The sequence below is a fragment of the Lates calcarifer genome, linkage group LG1 (assembly GCF_001640805.2).
Source record: "Lates calcarifer isolate ASB-BC8 linkage group LG1, TLL_Latcal_v3, whole genome shotgun sequence".
NCBI lineage: Eukaryota > Metazoa > Chordata > Actinopteri > Centropomidae > Lates > Lates calcarifer.
Genome location: NC_066833.1, coordinates 6,652,814 through 6,674,248, shown reverse-complemented (window position 1 = coordinate 6,674,248; position 21,435 = coordinate 6,652,814). Strand labels below are relative to the sequence as shown.

Genomic DNA, 21,435 nt, shown 5'->3' with positions numbered 1-21,435 from the left:
TGTTCCCGTCTCTTGAAACTGATATTACTCACGTGTAACATCAAATAAAAAAGACAAATATGCCTGATTTCAGTTATACTTAGTTACATTTATTTTACATTAACCATGGACGCATTGTGTGCTTGTTTGAGCTTATTTGAGAGAACCGTATTTCTCTGTTTTCTGCCGGAATCGATCTGTGTGCGGTCCTTCTGTTTCCGTGTCTGGGAGGAGAGCAGCGGTGTGATTTCAGAGGAGACTTGTATCTGTCAAAATGCAGGTTGGTAAAGCTTTGTGAGAATTTTAAACGCAGCGATTTAATGTTGATTAATGAAACGATTTAACATCGGTTATTGTCGACATTGTATATTTAAATAATTTAAGAGCAGAGCTTAGCTATTAATGAAGTTTGGGCGTATCAACAGTTGCAATATTAGCTTCACTATTAGCTATCCGAGTGCTTAATCCTCCAAATCTGTCCAAGAAACAAACCTGAAAACATGTTGACATTAAGGTAGCTGGTACTAGAGCTGAAATGTTTGTTACTTGGGAGAAAGATATTTTGCTCGTAACGGCCTCGAAAACGTAAATGTATTTGATGTAGTAGAAACGTTGGAGTGTTATCAGAGCTCAGTAGATTTTGTTCATTCATTTTTTCAATTGGGGGAAGTTAATTCATTCTAAGCGAACGATTCCTCTTGCTACGGAGAAAGAGTGTTAGACATTATATTTGAAGCCTGAACACCACTTAAAATCCATTTACAGATTTATGAAACCTTTATTCTGTTTATGAAAACAAAAAGAATGCCAGTTACACTGTCCGCCCCCCCCCCCCAATATAGAGAAGATCTAGATCAGAGAGATGTATACAGTTTATAGTTGGCTTCACTCAGAATCAGAATCAGAGTGCTTTATTCCGCTAAGTGAAAGTACAACGAGATTTGCTGTGCACACCTTCACTCAGCAACTTAAGTTGAGTTTTTCGTGTACAGAAAACAAACCTACACAAGTTAATTTTATTTATTTGGTGTTTGAACAAACTCATCCAGGCCCACAGTGTACACGTTTCCTCAAGACCATGGCTCATTCTCAGTTTAGTGAAGCTTGCTCCGAAAAAATGAAAAAGAAAATCCTGGCCTTGGTAATTTGGTTCTGATCTTCAAAAACAGATTACAGCTTTGAAATTATTTTGTTTACAAAACTGGTAATACATCACATTACAGACCCAAAAGAAACCCAGAGTAACAGTACTTGTGTATATGTTCTCCCCAGGACCCAAACGAAGACACAGAGTGGAATGATATCCTGAGAAAGAAAGGCATTCTTCCTCCCAAAGAGGTACCTAAAGATGATGAAGAGGAGGAGCTTGCCCTCCAACAGCAGTCTGTGGGTAAGAGATGCAATGTGTCACCCAAATCATTTCACTCTGTAGTTTTTGGTTTTATTTGCAGATGTACAAGTTGAAAATCCTGAAAACAGAATCTAATATGATATTTTCTGAAAAACGTTTACCCTATGCATCTGATCACTGACTGTTAAGATAATTTTAAAAATGGATAAAATCAGCTGCTGACTGTTAATGTTTCTTTGAACAGTTAAAACGTATGACAGCATGACACTGGAGGAGCTGGAGGAGAATGAAGATGAGTTTAGTGAGGAAGATGAAGCTGCCATTGAAATGTACAGGTGAGTGGAGGTAATGCAGGAAGGGTACTAGTGCACTGAGCAACTCCCAGTCATGTGCATTATAATGTTACCCTTTGCGAAGGGCTTTCAAAAACATTACTTTTGTTGTTGAAGGCAAAAACAGTGGCAAATGCACCAGCAAGCTATGTTTTAAAGGAGCTATTTGTACGTTTTATTTGCCACCGAATGCAGCTTCTTGATGGAGTGTGCTGGTGATGGTCACTTGCCAAGAGCTTCAGCCATTGTCACGTTTACAGTATAAGAGCTGCACTACTTATTCAGGGCCAGTCTGGCCAGGCTGGCCAAGCCAAGGTTAGCTGGTTAGCATGCTAACTTCAGTAGAAGAAAAGAAGTGATAGGACTAGAAGTAAAACATTAGTGTTGCTTTCCATTTCTGGAGACAGCTCTTAGTGAGTAAAGGAATTAAGTTTGATGCTGAACTTGCAATGTTCCTTCTAGACTGGTGAATAAACAGATGTTAATGCTTACATTGGCTATGTAGGGACAGCAAAGCTTTTAAATAGCCCCTTTAAATGTTCGTGTGATACCTTTAGAGTAGAAAGCCAAAAGTTTTTAATTATGTTATTACCATGAGTTTCATTGTAGAATCACTAAACCAGACCTAACCATAACAGACTGACACTCAGTTCAGCCTATCAGTATACTGATGCGAGTTGTGTTTCTTTGCAGGCAAAAGCGTCTTGCAGAGTGGAAGGCAGCTCAGGTGAAGAATATGTTCAAGGAGGTGGGGGAAATCTCAGGGCAGGACTACATCAAGGAGGTCAACAAGGCTGGAGAAGGCATCTGGGTCGTGCTACACCTCTACAAACAGGGGTAGGTCATTCAACCATGTCAAGCACTTGAACAACAACAAGACAAAAACTCTTGAATGCTTATGGAAATAAGGTAAAAAATATTTCAGTTGAGTGTTTTGCATGCTGTGGGTAATGTGGGTAAATAGACCCCTTTCAACCATATATTATTATTATAAGATAACATACCTGTTGAAAATATTGTTTTTGTCTTCTGTTTAGCTTAAAGCAACTTAAATTATTTCCCTGTATATATTTTTAAGATTGTCTTAGTAGTTATTACTCTTTTCATAATGTTGTTACTCTTTTCATAATGCTGCTGTAACTCAAGAATTTCCCTCACAGGAACAATAAAGTACATCTATCTATCAGAGGTGGAAAGAGTACTGAAATATTATACTCAAGTAAAAGTACCACTATTTTGATGAAATTTTACTGAATTAAAAGTAAAGTTACTGGTCTAAAAATGTACTCAAATAAAAACTACCTGGTTTAAAATTTACTCAGAGTAAAAGTTACTTAGACACTTTTTTAACGGGGTTGGGCTTCTTTCTTGTGTGGTGCAAAAAGGACAAGAGGATACAAATCTCAAACTAATTGTTTTTAATTAAAGGAAACCTTCACAAATGAAAGCTCTGACAAAATAAAATACATAGACACATATTACTGTATCACTCAGGACCTCAAGATGTTTTGAGACAAAACTTTATCATTCTTTGATATCAGACATATGAAAAAACATGTCAAAACAACCCAAACATGTCAAATAAACTGTATTGCAGTATATATATTTATAGTATATATATATATATTATTTAATTGCATGTCTGTTTGCACCACTGACATCATATCATTTATTTTTGCTTGCTTGCTTGGTAGGTAGTTCCATGGTCCACTTCCGTGTTGCCACAAAGTCACTGAGGGCCTTCAGCTTTGATGGGTGTTTCCTCTGTAAACAAAATGTTTTCATCAGTAAATCAGTGTTATATTCATTAAACATTAAACCCACTGAATTTTAAATATTTACATTCATAGATAAAAGGTTTTCTACACGCATTACATCTTTTACATGTCATCATTACATCTCTCAGACATGCCTGAAGATATAATCATGACTATTAAAATAGTGGATGATAAGCCTATACTATAATAAACATCATTCCTATTAAATGGATAGTTCACTACTCATTCATCCACTACTACACTGACTAAATAAGTAGCCTACCTAAACAATACCACTTTGAAACAACTGTCACTTTAACATTAACATTGTTAATTTTTAAAACTGTATATGAAGTTGTATCCCTATTTACATTCAAACAGGTGGTAATTTTAATGGGACGTCATTTCTTTCTGACATAATTTCCCAAGACTAATTATAGACCTGCCATCAAGCCAATTGTCAATTTATGTGAATTTAAGTACCTGGTCTAAAAGACCTAAACAGATTTCTGTTCCTCAATAAATCGATGTTAAGCTTATTTTATAGCCTATTGGATATACACCTGTAAAATACACCTGGATACAGTCCACTTTAGGTGTTAAAATATAAGTCAAGAGAGAAAGTTGGCAACAGCTTTGATTCCAGTAATTGTCATTGGTCAAACAAAGGTCAAACATTCTCTGGTTTTTCCCACTTTTTTGTCTTTTTTAATATTATTGTAAATTTAATATTTTTTGTTTTGGACTTAAAGACATCACCTCTGCCTCTGAGAACTTGTGATTGGAACATTTCACTATTTTCTTCTAACCTTCACAATGCAAACAAAAAGTGCAGCACTAACAGGTCTGTCTACCCTTCCTCTCCATTCATGTTGTTTCTCAGCATCCCTCTGTGTACCCTGATCAACCAGCACCTGAGCACCTTGGCCAGGAAGTTCCCCCAGACCAAGTTCCTCAAGTCCATCTCCACCACCTGCATCCCTAACTACCCCGACCGCAACCTGCCCACCATCTTTGTCTATTTTGAGGGCGAGATGAAGGCCCAGTTCATCGGACCCCTGGTCTTCGGGGGCATGAACCTCAAAGTTGAAGGTAGGATGAAGGTTGCTCACTTTAAAATTAAACCCTGGCTTCTGAATAGACAGCCACATCCTGTGTATTAGGTTTGTAACTTCTCTTGTCTCTCTCCCAGAGCTGGAATGGAGGTTATCAGAGACCGGGGCAGTGAAGACAGACCTAGAGGAAAACCCTAAGAAGCAAATTGAAGACAAGCTACTGTCATCCATCAGATGTTCACTCCCTACACGAAAAGGACAGTGACTCTGAGGACGAGGACTATTAGACGCCAAACCAGAAAGATAATGTGGCTGCTATGTGGGAAACACTCAGAGGACCCTGAAACTTTTGATGATGCATCTCCTTTTGTATTCAAGTACATTTCATATTCTAAACATGTAGGTGGCACTCTAATGCAGGGTCAGTCCTGCTCGAGGAAAGTTTGACAGGACACTTGGCTAAAGAGAATCACATCTATGACCTTGTTGTTGAACCACCCTGTGCATCTTCATGGGAAAGTGGAGAAAACAGCACTGTCAGCCTTTTCGTAATTTGAATAACACCCGTATCCATCACCTTAATCTTTACAAAAGCATCAAAGACAAATTTTAACTTTTTTTATTACGTTTCATGATAATTATGTCACAAAATGTACATGTACATTTATACCAGTTAAATTAAATGTGAGTTCACCTCTTTGCCACAAAAATTCTCCAGTTTTTTTAATCTAAATGCTAGTTTTTTTGGAATCTGTCTCACTGTTGAGTATAAAAGGCTTGCCAAAGAGCTTATTTTGAGTATTTTGTTTGTATTTCAACACCCCTTTCTTGTGTAATAGTGCAACATGCCAAATTTGTGCTTGGGTACATTTCACGTTGACAACACTGATTGACATTTGGAAGCAGGAAGACACATGGCAGCCATGACAGTGCTGTTAGATATTTTTTCCATCTTTACAACAATTTATTTTCCATTAACAAAGTCATGTTTCTTTCTGAGGAGATATGTTGGAGATGCTATGCGTCGCTCCATCGGTTGATGTTGGATGATGTCCACAGGAGAAGCTGCCTGCTGCTCTTCTTCTGTTAGATCTGATTTCCTTTGTTTTTTTAGATTTCTCTTTTACAACACCCCCTTTGGCAGCCCTCAAATCTTCTGTTTCATTAGCAAGACAGACAGAGAGAAAAGTCAGTGTCAGCAGTAAATCGAACCTGACCACTGATCGTTTAATGTGATTTCTGTTGGCTCCTTCTTAATCACTGTTGCACTACTTCTTTGGTACCTGACTAGGAAGCTTCTTGAGAAGGTCTTTAGAAAAATGGTAGAGGGTGTCTTTATTTCTTCTTTATGGTGTTGTCTGTTGTTCACTCTCCAAAAAGTTAAAACATGATTAATGGAAGGGCTTATGTCCTGCTACTCAAATTTAGATTCTTTTTCTGAGACATCTCCTTCTACTTCTCTGTAATTTTTGCTTTTTTCTTGGGAATAAAATAATGCACCACATTGAGAATTTGCTTATTTGCTTTCTGGCAGATGAGTTACTCTCATATCTGATAAGTCTGAAGCCACAGCCAGAAGATTGTTAACATATCTTAGCTCAAAGACTGGAAGTAGGGGCAATCAGTTACCCTGACTATTCAAAGGTTAAAAAAAGGTAAGCCTACCACAAAATCTGTAATGAGAGTCAGTGTACATCTCAAAATGTTGAATGACTCTTAAATACTGGATAATTTTGCCTCAGATGCAGGTTTGGAGCCACTGTTCTCAAACATCCCCAAAACAAGGTACTTAAAAAAGGAAGTTTACCATGTGTGAATTGAGACAACTTGAAAATTTAAACTTCCTGACTAGACATATGGCTTAAATAGGAGTTTCCTCTGGGTTCCTGTGGTAGTTTCTCAGTGTTTGTGGTTTTGACACCCCTGATGCTTGTGTGCATCCTATTCAGTCTTTTTGCATGCCCCTGTGGGGGTCATAGCCCTCATCATCTATAAAATCTGACACAGTATATCTTGATCTTCTAAAAATATTCAGCTGACAATTTAAATACATTATATCTATCTTTAGTTTTCTCACCAAAAGTAGCACCTTCTTTCTCCTCTGGGAAAGCTTGGGCAAAAGTCGCATGAGAGGGTGAGCTGAGTGAGACTGGAGGAGGAAAGAGAAAAGTTATCTCAGTGACGACCTTAAACTGACAATGAACTGAAAGTTTTATCAGTTTTGAGGCTGTGTTTGGATTCACACGGGCACTGATAAAAAAAAAACAACAACAAAAAAAAAACGTTAGGATTAAGTAGAGATGTAACGGTATCATCAATTTCACAATACCACGATGACAAAAGTGTCTCGCTACCGTCGTGGACCTGGAAGGTAACAAACACTAGGTCCTCTGGGCAAAACTAGTTTTACGGCCGCGGTGAAGTACAGCAAAGGGAATTACAGAGACCATCGTCCTCTGCGCTCTTCAAATCCACAGCTGGCGAACGCCGGTGTTGGAGATGACGGAGAACAGGGCAGGGAATAGCAAGACGAAGCCTTTGAAATTGTGGATGCTGCCAGCGTCTTTTAGATGTGACGTGTAGAAGCAGTCACGAAATGAGGAAGGAGAAAAGGCAACAGCCAAAAAACCATGCAGACATTGCCAGCTTGCGGTTACCTACACGTCGGGGAATACGACTGACTGTTTTTGCACAGTTTTTTGTACTTTTATAATCTAACTGGCGATTTTTTGTACTTTATAACCCAGCTAACTGTTTTTTGTACTTAAAAATTAATGCCTCGTTCATTGTTCAATATAGAGAATTTTCCAAGTCTTCATTTGCCTTTTTTCAAAAAATTGCAATAAATATTGTATCGTGGACTTGCTATCGAGGTATTATCACATCGTGAGCTTTTGATCACCATCTTGGAATTAATGACATTAACTGAAAACAATAACTCTTTCAACTCATAAGACATTATGAATCAAAAAGACAACAGTGGCTTGTTCTTCTGCTCACCTCTTGCTGTACAGCTCCAACAGAGTTCCGTGCTTTGGAGTAATGAAACAGGAACTGAAAAAAAGGAGAAATTCAAAGTCAGTGAGCTGCTGCTGGACAATATCAGGAATTTTTAAAAAAAGAAAAAACACACTGCTGGGGAGGGAAACTTACTCTTTTGAAAACATTCTTGACGTGTTCCTGTGGGGAAACACAATTTCAAATTAATAACAGAAGAAACATGTAAAAATAACTGTTAGATACTGGATCTTCCTGATGGTTGCATCACAGCACTGTCCACTTACACTGCTACTCTCACTACTGTCACAATGTAACTGTTAACATTCATTCTTGTCACATAAAAAAAAAAAAAATACAGAGGAGTGGCACAATAACAGGATGTCCTGTAAAATCAAATTTTATTGCAATGCAACAACCAATAAATATTTCCTCTAAGAAGCAAAAAAGAAGCAAGTTGCTCAAAATCAGAGACAAGATGTCATTTTTGAGGCCATAATCCTAGTTTAGGATTATTTTGTGTTCCTGTTGTTTTGTCTGTCACCTACACACTATGTTCTGTACAGAATTTCAAAGGTTTAAAACTGTTAAGAATTTGTAAGTTGAATTTGTTAGACATTTAAGATACTTTTTTCCCAAGATTTCTGTTAGAAGCTGTATAGTTATTTTTTTAATTATTTTTTCTGCTGTGATGAGGTTCATGATATCAATAGCTGAGATGGCTGCAAAAGGGACAACACATCCAGTTAATTATTTTTAAGTAACCCCAGTTTTCAGTCTTGTTACCAACAGCTTTCCGTATACCATCACAGCTAGTCATATATCACTGTACCACACCACAGTGTTTCTCTTCTTCAGCTTGCTCTCTGTATTTTGCTTAAGCCAATTAATGTGCAAAAGCAGTATCACATTTTCTTATGATCATTAGGGGAAAACTTAGCTTAGCCTCATAACAGCACCACCCATGCATGTGATGGAGTATCTAGTCCCAACCCTGCTTTCAGGTTTTGATTAGCAGTTTCAAAAAAGGTGTTTCAGGCTAAACAAGCCCACCATTTCTAAAAATGTAAAATTTGTTTTATATAAGCAGACCTGGTAGACAGACCACCAGACCATCACTGAGCAGACTGTCAGTAATAGGACTGACGGAAAACGTAGAACTTCATTATTTGAAACTTTAATAAGCAGTACTGGTGCTGTGGAATAGAGGTGAACAACCATCTCTATACACCATAGTGTTGCATGTTGAAAATACTGTATATTATGTATAATATTATGTACCTTTATATAATGTTATGTACTTTTAAAGTGATCTTAAAGTATTTTTGTGTTTACTCTTCACCCACCTCATCCTGGTCTCTCCACAAAATGTCATTGAAATCATCACTTTGAATGCTGCGCACCTGCAGACAAGCAACATAATTCACTGCAAGTTAACAACAGATTGCAACACTAAATCTCTTTTTTTCCAGGAGAAAAAAAGACATGTAATACAGCCTGTCTGGAATTTAAATTCATTAGAAAAACTGTAGGTTTACCAAACCTTACAGTCAGTCCCATTTAATTTCTCTCACACAACTACTCTTTGCAATCAGTATTTGGATGTATATGCTGATCACTTGCATCTATGGACTCATTCTTTGATACCATAATACTTTCTGTTGTCCTTCAAACAGACCATTGGTGGTGATAATCACATGAGCCTGTGCAGCCACAAGACACTGAGAAGAAACAGAGTTGTGGCAGAGCTGTTGATTAATGACTAAAGCGAAGACTCTACAACCACCACACCTCTACTGACTGCCTCTCTCTTTTCTTTGCAGCCTTAAAATAACATCCCTTTCTTTACTCAAAGCCTGAAAATAATTCATTATACGGAGGTCATGGAAAATGGTAATGATATAAGGATAATTTGAGTGTGGGTGAATATAAAATGAAAATATATTTCATTACCTTTCTTAACTCTATGCCATCTTCCCACTGATTGTAAGGACTGGCATCTGGATAAAGAGCACACGTGAGGAATATTTTCAGTCATACTGGAATTTCAGTTTTTCTGACATCATTCCCATTAAAATAACAAATACATTGTACACGAATGCCATAGTAATTCTATAGGACTCTAAGTATATTTGTGGTCTACAATAGTAACTTACAATAGTAAGTAATTTTACTGTACTTAATTTTATCTTTAAGTTCTTTAAAATTATTTTTACAATATTCTTATAAGAACTGACAAGAATAATTTGGTCCAGTGTTAAATTTACAGCGATTCAATGTTGCAGCCATTTATGTGAGCATCTACAAATAGACCAGTGCCGGCTTCTGCTCCACTATCAGAGATAAGAAAACACATTTTAATGAAAATACAAAGGCTTTCTGCAGAAAATTGTTTGGTAATAATAGTCTTGAATCCAAATGTAACCATAATATATGGTATATTGGTACACCAGCTGAAAGTCTTGTTTTGGCTGACCTACAGTGGTTGAAAGTCTCACCTTGCTGAAGTAATGTTCTCAGGAGGATGTGTTTAGTACATCATGAAGTCAGTGTTGCTGCAGGTGTGGTCAGATGTGTAGCACAGCACAAACTTTTAAGCAGAATAGTTCAGTGAAATGAGGATTTTCTAGTTGTTATTAAGTTACTTGGTGCTACTCAGTGATGGAAAGAAACTAAATACATTTACTGTATTTAAATATCTAATATATAACATAGTTTTGAGATGCTTGTACACTATTTGAGGATTTCGATTTTATACTACCTCAGATTTCAATTCTATTTAATTTCAAGGGGATATATTGTACTTTTTACTCCATTTGAAAGCTATAGTTACTGGTTAATTTGTTGATTCATATTTTATATATGAATAAATTATCACCTTAAATTGCTTAATTGATTAATGACACAACAGTGAATGAAGTAATTAAAAATGAAAATTAATTGATAACTAATTCTAGAATAAGATATTTTGCATAGTGAGTACTTTTGAATGTTGAATAAAGCACTGAGTCACTGAGACTAACCAAGTATATTTTGCATTGAGGTATTTGCTTTTATATTTCAAAAGATTATAAAGAATTTGAATGCTTTTTCTTCTAATTCTTTTCTCTGATAAATCATATTTTATGAAAGGTTTCTATGTAATTATTTATTAATGCTTTACTGGCCAGCTGTGAGCCATTATTAAGAATGTCTTGTTATATGTATATTCTCTTCCAGCATTGTTTTGTCATAGCTTTTTAAATGATCAAACAGAGCACTATATACTGTGTCCTTGAAGACAATATACACCAATCAGTTCTCTTTAACTGACCAATAATTCTCCTTATTTGTTGCTTTCTGCTTATCTATGCTGCATATACCACTTTTAACTGTACTTTATCATACTTAATGGTATTTTATCTCTTATCATCACTATGATAGATTTGAGCTGTAATATTTTTTTGTATAATGAGAATTTTGCATCCTTTGTGCATCCCGGGATTAGTCTACGAGATGTGTTTTAAACAAAATCCAATCCAGAAACAAGGTGGTAAAGGTCTAGTTAGTATTTTTTCAACCACGTAGTTTAAGGTACATTTGAACATTAGATATAGTCAGTTTAAAAATGATTACCCACCTGTTGTACTCCAACATCCAAGAAGCCAGAATAAACATAAGAAAAAAAGTTGTCGCACAGTTGGCAGAGTCATGTCTCTGTGTGTCCCTCACTCCTCTTCCCCTTTGTAGGCTATTTGTGCGCTATTTTGGAGAGGTTCTGTCTTGTGGTGCGCACTGGTCTGCTCGGTTCAGGTTCGGTTCGGCTCAGCTCGTTGATCTCGATCCCCAACAGCTGTGTGGTCTGAATCCCGTGCCCTCTGCCCGCCGCAGTTTAAAAGCACACAACTTTGCTGGTAGACGGGCATCCTCTCATACGTAGAGGTGACCAATCACACCGACCCGGTCATCAGCATGCTTGCGCAAATCCAACGCACCCTGCATCTCCTCATTACTCTCTCTCTCCCCACACGCACACTCACAAACGATTTTCTGGGAATACTATTGTATTGGGAATACTGTTTGTGTGTGTGTGTGTGTGTGTGTGTGTGTGTGTGTGTGTGGTGACGTCAGGTTTTTATAATATGACTGGAATATCTATGACCTTGAATGGGAAATGGATGATATGCCTGATGAAAAGCAGCTGGTGGACTACATTAAAAGTTGTGAGAAAGGTGGTGGTTGAGTGGGAACTTCTTTATTTTTATAGATTATATCTCATCTTTGAAAACGGGTAATAATAATAATAATAATAATAATAATAATAATAATAATAGTAATAATAATTGTATCACTTACTGTGAATTATTCTTCATATACAAGGGAATATGGTCCGCTAATGTATACAGGCCTAAATTACACATGTTGTCTCATTAAAAAAGACACACACAGGCACACACACTTATAGTGTTGGGCATTATGTGAAGCAGAAATTAAGCAAGAGGAAATGATCTGCACAGTTATGTTCATGTACTTTAAATACTGAAAATATAAAAAGCTTATTGTGTTATTTAGGCAGGAGGATGAAGTCCATTTTATGTTTTATTGACCATTATATGACGATGTAAGGGTGCACTCACTTGTAAAATGCCTCTCATCTATGCTGACTCTCTAGTTGATCATTTGAAATAACATGAGTTGTGGTTTAGGAGGGAGGCTACATTTTTGACGGATTTAGTAGAAGAGAAGACAAAGTCCTTGTTTGCCTATTTAAAATAATATATTTTTGGCACATTTCACTGTGTTCTGATAATCTTTATGTGGGCTGGGCAATTGTAAAGTGATGACACAAACAAACTACTACTCTTGCCACCACACATACTGATGGAACAGCTTATTATGAACACCTGTACACCTGCTAATATATGCTGTTATCTGCCAATCATGTAACAGCAGTGCAGTGTATAAAATTGTGTCAGGAGCTTCAGTTAATGTTCACATCAAACATCAGAATATGGTAAATGGACTGTACTATAGCACTTTTCTAGTCTTTTCGACCACTCAAAGCGCTTCACACTACAGGTCACATTCACCCCATTCACACACACATTCATACAGCACATCTATACAATAGTGCTTTCTAGCACAGACACACGCATTCGCACACCGATGACAAACATCTGAGGCAACTTGGGGTTCAGTATCTTGCCCAAGGATACTTCGGCATGCGGACTGGAGGAGCCAGGAATTGAACCAACCGAAGTCGCCCACCAACCTTCCGATTGCTCTACCTCCTGAGCCATAGCCGCCATAGAGAAAAAGATGTGATCTCAGTGACTTTGACTGTGGCATGATTTTTGCTGACAGCTGACATTTTTGCTGGTTTGAGGATTTCTGAAACTGCAAGGAAACAGGCATTTTCACCCACCACAGTCTCAAAATGGAGAAAAAAGCAAAACATCCAGTGAGCAGATGGAAATGTCTTGTTGACGAGAATGGCTAGTTGTTGGATCTGACAAAAGGACTAGGGTAACTCAGATAACCACTCTTTACAACTGTGATGAGCAGAAAAACATCTCAGAATGCACACACACATTGAACCTTGAGGCGGAAGGGCTACAACAACTACAACTTTTTCTCAGGTTCCACTCTTGTCAGCCAAGAACAGAAATCTGATGCTGCGGTGGACACAGGCTCACCAAAGCTGGACAGTTGAAGACTGGAAAAACTTAGCTTTGTCTGATAAATCTAGATTTCTACTGAGACACACAGATGGTAGGGTCAGAATTTGATGACAACACCAACTTGTGTCAAGATCTGAATCCAGTAGAACACCTTTGGAATGTGTAAGAATAGGAGATTCGCAGCATACTTCTGACAAATCTACAGAAACCTCTCAAAAAATTTTCTTCAGGACTGAAGAGGCCTTTCGGACAACAGGTGAAACGTCCTCAAGAACCTCAAGCAAGTCCATTCTCCTGTGTTTAGCACTTACAAATACCATGACCTACATGGTCCAGACATTAAGGATGGCTCACTTGCCTTGATTTGACCTGCTGACAATGCAGCAATAATAATATAATAATCATATCAATCAATAATAATCATCCTGGTTTTTGAACTTTGTGTGGATTGATTAAAGTAATATGAACTCAAGATATGAGATAAGTGCTTTAATGTTTATTTTGGTTGCCTCTTGCTTTTTCCCCCACCTAATTACTAGATTAAAATGAGCACATTTCCATTGTAATGATTCATTAGTTAGCGTGCATTGTCCCTGATATGTGAATTGATCTAAAGTAAAGAATGATATCATTCTAGTTGTAGGACAACAGAAGGTTTCCTCTGCTGCATATGTGAGTCAGACAATTTGTCCAAAGCCTGACTGGCTGTTGTTTTATTTCACTGATCAAGTAACAGATCTGTCGTCAGGTTGTGCTCTGATGTGGACACTGTATGTTGTTCTGCTCAGGGATTAACTGCTCTGATCAGGTAGACAGGAGACAGAGCCAGACTGGTGTTCACATTAAACTTGGTAATGACATTTCGCTGACACTAGATTTTACATCAAAATCTGACCTTTCCAGGAAGAGTAAAGGTAACTCACCATTGTCACACAATGTCATGCAGCTCACTGTGCTGCATTGTGGTGTGTTTTGGTGAAAGATGATTGTGACAATAAATTAAATGTTAATACATTTTAATTAATAAATTAAAATGGCAAATAAATTATATATAGTTTATCATTCAATTTTTTTCACAAGGATTAAACATATTCTTGTTCCAACACTTTTTGTATTAAAGAAATAAAAAAGGATTTTTAAATCTACATATGTCAGATCATCTTGTCTATTTATACCATTGGTTTTATTTCACTTTGCATAAATTTGCTGTGAACAAGTGATACATTCAACTCAACCACATCTGTAAACTAATAAGAGCTATTCAGCTATTCAGCTATTCAGACAGATTGAGGCAGCCACCACGTCATGTGGCAGAGATTTAGAAAAAAAAAAAAAAGCAATAAACTCAAAGGCTGTTGACTCTTGAATCTTTCCAGTGTGCAGTGCATTTGAAGATCTGGCAATCACAGTCGTCTTGTGTGATTGGCCTGCACAAAAACAAAGGAAATAGGAATAATTGAGCCACAAAGGAGCAGCTGGAAGAGCCTCTTATTCACTTTATTATTTTGAAACATGGAGATTCTCTATGCCCTGGTACTTTCACAACCACTGGGTTACAAATCCAAGTGTGCAATGTGAATTATGAGGAATAGTGACGTTCCTGACTGGAAAATCAAGGCATTTATTGTTCTTTGAAGTGTGTATTACAGCAGTTTGATTATTAGTTTTATATGACTATATATCCATCCATTGTCTATACCGCTTATAAGGGTTGCAGGAGGGCTGGAGCCTATCCCAGCTGACACCAGGCGAGAGGTATTCATTGTTTTTTTATTTTTATTTTTTTTCTCCAGTGCAGCAGTAAGACACAATGCTGGTGTTGAACAAATCTGCTAGAAAATCATGAAATATCATGAGGGGTGCATCAGGTTGTACCCTGAACTGATTGCTAGTCCATTGCAGGGCCAACATATATAGAATGACAACCATTCACACTCACATTCAGTCCTCCAGGCAATTTAGAGTCACCAATTTACCTAGTCTTATATATTCTTAAACTCAATACAACATTGATATTTCCATTTGTTGTACAAATCAAGCAAGGAAATATGTTATTATGGCTATTTTGGATTAGGATGTGTCAAACAGGTTAAAAAATCTTTATTATAAAGCAGTAGACATTTTTCATTAAGATGGTTAAAGGAGTGTAGAAATGCCTTCAAAACCACAGTAAATGTAGATGAACAACCTCCTGAGCTGTGATGTTGCTTTAGGGATATCAGTGTAGATTTTTTTTTTTTTTTTTTTTTTTTTTTTTTTTGGCCTGTTGGCCAGTCCACCACTTTGGACCATACTGAAATATCTCAAGAATTATTGGATTGATTGTTATTATATTTTGTGGATGTCCCCCTCAGGAGTAATTGCAACAACTGTGATACTGGTGATACTGTGACTCCTCATCTAGTGTCAACATCAGTTCAAGCCTGTGGACTCAGATAAGTGGATGATCTGTGATGTAAGTGTAATAATAATAATGAGACGTGCAGGTCAGACTAATCCTGCTGTAGTTGGGCTGCTGTCAGCTAGATAGAGACATGTCCGAAACAGTGTCGGCTGTTTAATGAGAAACTTCACCCTCAGGCTGTTTTTAGCATTTATCTTGATTAATCTCACATCTTAATTAATCCTGTCCAATGGGCTTAATATGAGTCAGCAGGTGGTGGTATAATGGCTGAAGAAATGCTTCTGAAATTACTCTTCTCCTAAATTCATAACAAAACAAACAAAAGCTGCTCCCCCATTTTCATAATGTGACTTTGATATATCATGATTTGGTGGCAGGCATGTTCAACACCAGCACTGTGTCTTACTGCTGCACTGGAGAAAAAAAAGAAAAATAAAAAAAAACAATGAACCTCCTTATGGTAGCCATTTAGTGAAGCTCTCAAGTTCAGTTCTCACAACTTCTTCTGTCACACGTCTCTGTGTGTGAACAGTGACGTGTTTCATTAAGTCCCACAGAGGCACTCACTGATTTCACCCTGTCAAAGAGACTGACAAAAAGGCCACAATCACACCACAGGCCTTCATGCTCAGCTCTGAATTGCTGCATAGATGTAATATTTTTGATGATTGTTGTAGGGTTTTTTTTATTATCAAAAATCACCTCACCCAAAGGTTTTCTGAGAAACATTTTGAAGGTTAGATATTGGGTGTGGTGGTGATGACCATCATCTTTCCAGAAAATCTGTGTTTGGCAGCAAGGCTTACACAGCTCGGGGTCATGTTAGCCGTTTTCTGCTTGGGATCTGGGTTATTTTGCCTTAAACAATCAGTGAAGACTGATTTGTCTTTCACGTTATTTTAGGTGACATAAATGCTGCTGTAGCTGTTGCTAGGAGCAGATAATATTTGTCATGGCCACGGAAGAAATGTGATCATTTAGGAGTTATTATTTCTGTAAGATGGCTTACAAGTTGTTGGCTGAGTCAGTCTCATTGTTGCCATTTTAGTTTGGAATAGATTCTGGCTCTGGCTCAGATAAAATAGGTACTCTGATTGTTTTCCCAACCACTGGCAGTTACTGCAAGACCTATTTAAATAAAAATAGGAAATAGGAGATGCTGGTGTTGATTTAGAGGTGTGAAGGGCTCTTTCTCACACTAGTGCAGTATGAAGTCACCACTGAGGATAAACTGTTATTGACAAAGTTCAAGTGTTCACGTTTTTGATATTAAAAGATGCCTGAAGGAGTTTTGTTTTAAAGCTACATTATGCAAGTTCTCAAAAGGTTAGATATTGGGTGTGGTTAGCATCGGCCTCAAAGACAAACAACACCACCCCTCCCTCTCCCTGCTCCTTTACAGTCGGCCCAGCCCTTCACCTACATCTTCATTGTGCTCTGTGTTTCAACTGATGTGGGAATCAGGTATGGGACACTAGAAACACACTAGAAAGCACAATCGTGTATTGATTGACAGACATGAGCTCTGACTCCTGACTTTGGCTTTCTCTGATTGGTAAGAAGGACGAGGCCCACTCAAAAAGGGAAGAAGGGTATATCTCTGCACTGCGGCCAGGATTTTCACTGAGTCTCAGTTACAGAAAACCTCAATAGCACCTAAACACATTAAGATATGTTTTTGAGCATATTTGAAATTATAAAATATTACAAATATCAGAAAAAGTTACATACTGTAGCTAACAAAAGTTATGTTTACATTTGCATTCCTCTCCAGAATGCACATTGAGTGCATTTCCCTCCGCATAAAACATTTGCAAAGACAATATTTTACACATGTCACAACATGCATAGTTAACATTCTGGTTTTCTTCTTAACAGTCTTCTCCTTTGTAGCCTTTGTTTTTGCATGAAACCAATGGCAAATAGAGTCAGCTGCAAAACCTAACCTTGACTTATTTGTTCCCATCGACCTCTCCCAGCTCACATTAACTATTTCAGCATCTAAACCTTCAACCTGTCTCTTAGACCCCATCCCAACTAGGCTGCTTAAGGAAGCTCTGCCCTTAATTTGCAGTTCTGTATTAGATATGTTAAATCTGTCCTTGGTAACAGGCTATGTGCCATAGTTGTATAAAGTAGCTGTAATCAAGCCTCTTCTAAAACAGTTGTGCGACTTTCTACAAGATAATAGTTTATTTGAGGATTTTCAGTCAGGATTTAGATTGTATCATAGCACAGAGACAGCACTTGTAAAAGTTACAAACGATCTCCTAACTGCATCAGACAACAGACTTGTTTCTGTAATTGTCTTGTTAGATCTCAGTGCTGCTTTTGATATGATTGACCATCACATCCTTTTACAGAGACTGGTGCTCTTAATTGGGATTAAAGGAACTGCACTAAACTGGTTTAAGTCCTATCTATCTGATAGGCTTCAGTTTGTACATGTTAACAACAATTCCTCCATGTACACAAAAGTTAGACACGGTGTTCAACAAGGGTCAGTACTTGGACCAGTTTTCTTCACTTTGTATATGCTTCCCTTGGGAAACATTATCAGGAATCACTCTGTTGTAACAACTTCTGTTGTTATGCAGATGATACACAGCTTTATCTGTCAATGAAGCCTAACGAAACAGCCAAACTCCAGGCTTGCCTTAGGGACATTAAGACTTGGATGACAAGCAAGGCAGACACCTTCTGTACCTTCAAGAGTAGGTTTAAAACTTTCCTCTTTGATAAAGCTTATAGTTAGGGTGGGCTCAGGCTTGAACCATCCCTTAGTTATGCTGCTTTAGGCCTGGACTGCTGGGAGATTTCCCGTGATGCACTGAGCTTCTCTCTCTCTCTCTCTCTCTCTCTCTCTCTCTCTCCACTCAGTATGGATTCATATCCCATGTTACATATTACTAACTCTATATCTTCCCTTTCCCGTAGTCATTTGCTCTTCTGTCTCAATCTCCTCATCTGTGACTTTCTGCAGGTATTTCTGCCTCTGGAGCTGTAGAGTCTGATCTGCAATGACAAGTCTCCTGCTGTTCCTATAACTCCACTCAACACATGCTGCTATAATTAAAAATTATTTGTACTGCTATTATTTTTATTGCTACATTAGCAGTTAATACTTAAATTATCATGACTATCATTACTATTACTGTATTATTGGTATCACCTTACATTTTTTATCTGGAACCTGTGTTATGCTATGTTCTTCTCTCTTATGCTATGTTCTTCTGTCAATATATATATATATATATATATATATAAACATTGAATTGTGCCATACTAGTGGTCAAAAATTCCACAGGGTACCTTTAAAGTCATGATGTGCAATATTTGAAAACATCTATCTTAGTGCTGGGCTGGAGTGAATCCGAAATTCACACCTGCAGACAACTGAAGGCAAACTGTTGGCCATTTGTCTCTACCAGTGGAATTCCCTGCTTCACTTAAGGATATAATTTTTTTCCTATGTTTAATGTTGTGTAGATGAGAATTAAAAATACAGCTCTACAGCTTTCTGCGCATGTTCATCAAAAGAAAGAAAAATAGATCTGAGTAACCTCCATCTGCAATAAGAAGAAGCTGAACGCTTCTTGTCCCTCTTTTTCCCCTTTACAGCTCCATCTGATGACATATAGTAGCATGCGTGACAGTAACATCATTGTCAGTGTCTCAGGGCAATATGGTGCGTGCGATACATTCCTTAACAAAAATTGGCCATTAGCTTCCCAGCCACCCCTAATGTATCTCCCTGTGGCCATATACATAGGTTGACATATGTGCTGTGTCCTGTACCACTGCTGCCTGTGGGATGCACTCACCAGCAATAGAGCATGATGGGAAAGTGTCCTGCAGTCTCGTGGTTTTCAGTTACAGCCTTTTGGACTGATTAGTTTGTAGAAGCAGCTGCCTCATCACTATGAATGTTATGTGGTTTTTTAGATGCTCTGATATTGGATAGTCCCTGATTGCTGCCCCTGTTTGTGTGTATGTATGTTTGATTTGCCCTGGCATTCTCCTAAAGTGTAGAAGTGTTGCTGTTTGATTGCATATGATTGTGCAAATAAAAAACACAATATTCTCTATGTGTCACAGATGAAAATGAGCAAAACAGAATACAGATGAATCCTCTGCATCTGGTGAAAGCTTGTTTCCGTTTGGGTAGTTTTGCTGCTGAGAGGATAAGGCTAGCAAAATCTAGTCTTTCTCTAATAGTCAACAAATCCCATGATCCAATCATATATACACAGTTTGTCGCTGGAAATACTCATCAAAACACCAAATGTGTGTTGTACAAATTGTACATTTTTAAAATTAGGGGTAATGTGCAATTTAGTCATAACTGAGCAAGATTGTTTAAATCTACGGTGTTTAGAGTTTTTTTGTTTGTTTGTTTGTTTGTTTTTTGTTTTTTTAAAGAAAATTACTTTTCATTTTACTTTCTTTTACTTACTTTTTTAGAGAAATTATACCATATATCTGTGAGTCATTTTCAAAGATTTACCTGTTCAGATGGAATGAAGGACTTGAGGCTGAGTGCTACAGCCAGGATATGGAAGGCTAGAAGTATTAAAAGGTTTTTTCATGGCTTTGTTGACAACAAGAGAAATTAGAATAACAGCAGCTTCATCCAATAAACTAACATTCTCTGTGATTCTTTATGGTAAAGAATCTAAATAAATGTCAGTGGGGAACAGAATAGCCATTGTAAAGGTACTAGAAAACCAACCACCTCTTCTCCAGAGCTGACTTTTAACAGAAAAAGGATCCCTGATTTTTCATTGTTTTGTTGTGGTGTTTATCAAGCCCTGGCATTAATGAGCGAGTCAACATCACTTTGTTGTGAGGGAACATCAATACTCTTCCCCTTATTAACCCCATAACTCAGCTTGCTCTGCCAGCAGACCTCACCTTTAAAATGACCCACTGTGTTGCATCTCACATGGTCGATGGAGCTCAAGTGCTGCTCAGTGATTTGTGATCAAATTACAATGTTTTTGCTGGAGAAAGCGCAGCTGCTGAGGTCACTTTGCTGCACCAATTTCAAATTTGCCTTTTCCTCTGCCTCTGATAGCAAGTCAGAGGGTATGACAGTGCTATGACCCTTTCTTGAAATCAGTAAAAATTTTACTTTGCTACTCAAAGGTACATTACATGCCCTATGCAAACTTTGCAAATGTTGACACAAGTGTGTGGGATACTCAAGCTATTTGCTTCCATAGAAAACACCTATATATTATGTCACGGGCAAAGTCAATGAGTTGCTGGGTCAAGTGTTAAAAATAAAGACTGAATGTTGAGACCAACACACTTTGAAAAGAATTAATGAAATGTGGTAGTTTGTAAAGTACCCCAAAATGGAAATACCAATGTACAGTACTTCAAAATTACTTGAGTAAATATATTTGGTTTTTGCATCTCTGTTATGAAAAACATTACTTTGGTCTAACTCAGTAGCGCAAGAGCAAACCAAACCAAATTATCTGCCCTTACCAAGAAACTGTAATTATATGTGTGAGATATTTGCTAAATTTAATTACATGATGTAAAGTAATGAAAATGTGAGGGTGCATCACATCATCATTGCAGTGGAGTTGCTAAAAGCGAAGCAGCTTGTGCCACACCATGTTGAATATTTGGTGGGAGACAGATGCTTTCCATTAACACACAGTGACCAATGTAGCTCAGTCAGTGTGAGTCAAAGGACTTTGTGGCAGCAGCTGGATGACACAAAAAACAATACTAAGGAAAATGAGACATCCTCTGTGTCTGATGATTTCCCATTTGTCTGTATAATATCACTGTACATGTGGGCTGGAACACACAAAGTTGATGATAGTGTTATTGAGTTTTTGTTTTTATTAAATCACAAATATATATATAAAACGGCTTGATTT

The 21,435-nt window shown here is 37.5% G+C and overlaps 2 protein-coding genes across 5 annotated transcripts in view; one reads left to right on the top strand and one right to left on the bottom strand.

Annotated features, from left to right (window-relative positions):
• The first annotated feature begins 92 nt into the window (after positions 1-92).
• pdcl3 (phosducin-like 3) lies at positions 93-5,978 on the top strand. The gene is given in 7 exon segments (XM_018696521.2): positions 93-259; positions 1,252-1,369; positions 1,575-1,665; positions 2,356-2,499; positions 4,303-4,511; positions 4,612-4,715; positions 4,717-5,978. Coding segments are annotated over 7 exon segments (717 nt in total). The 5' UTR covers positions 93-253; the 3' UTR covers positions 4,762-5,978.
• Positions 3,318-21,435, bottom strand: part of nms (neuromedin S) — a 22,738-nt gene continuing 4,620 nt past the window's right edge. The window contains exons 1-7 of one of the 4 annotated variants that reach the window (XM_018696522.2): positions 11,091-11,443; positions 9,425-9,471; positions 8,818-8,874; positions 7,628-7,654; positions 7,475-7,528; positions 6,552-6,623; positions 3,318-3,426 (exon numbers count right to left, since the gene is read on the bottom strand). In XM_018696522.2, coding sequence (XP_018552038.1) covers positions 3,328-3,426; positions 6,552-6,623; positions 7,475-7,528; positions 7,628-7,654; positions 8,818-8,874; positions 9,425-9,471; positions 11,091-11,163 — 429 coding nt within the window. In that variant the 5' untranslated portion in view covers positions 11,164-11,443 and the 3' untranslated portion in view covers positions 3,318-3,327. Of the gene's footprint in view, positions 3,427-6,551; positions 6,624-7,474; positions 7,529-7,627; positions 7,655-8,817; positions 8,875-9,424; positions 9,472-11,090; positions 11,444-21,435 lie in introns of those variants that run through there. The other 3 variants (XM_051069700.1, XM_051069698.1, XM_051069699.1) reach the window with 3 other exon arrangements.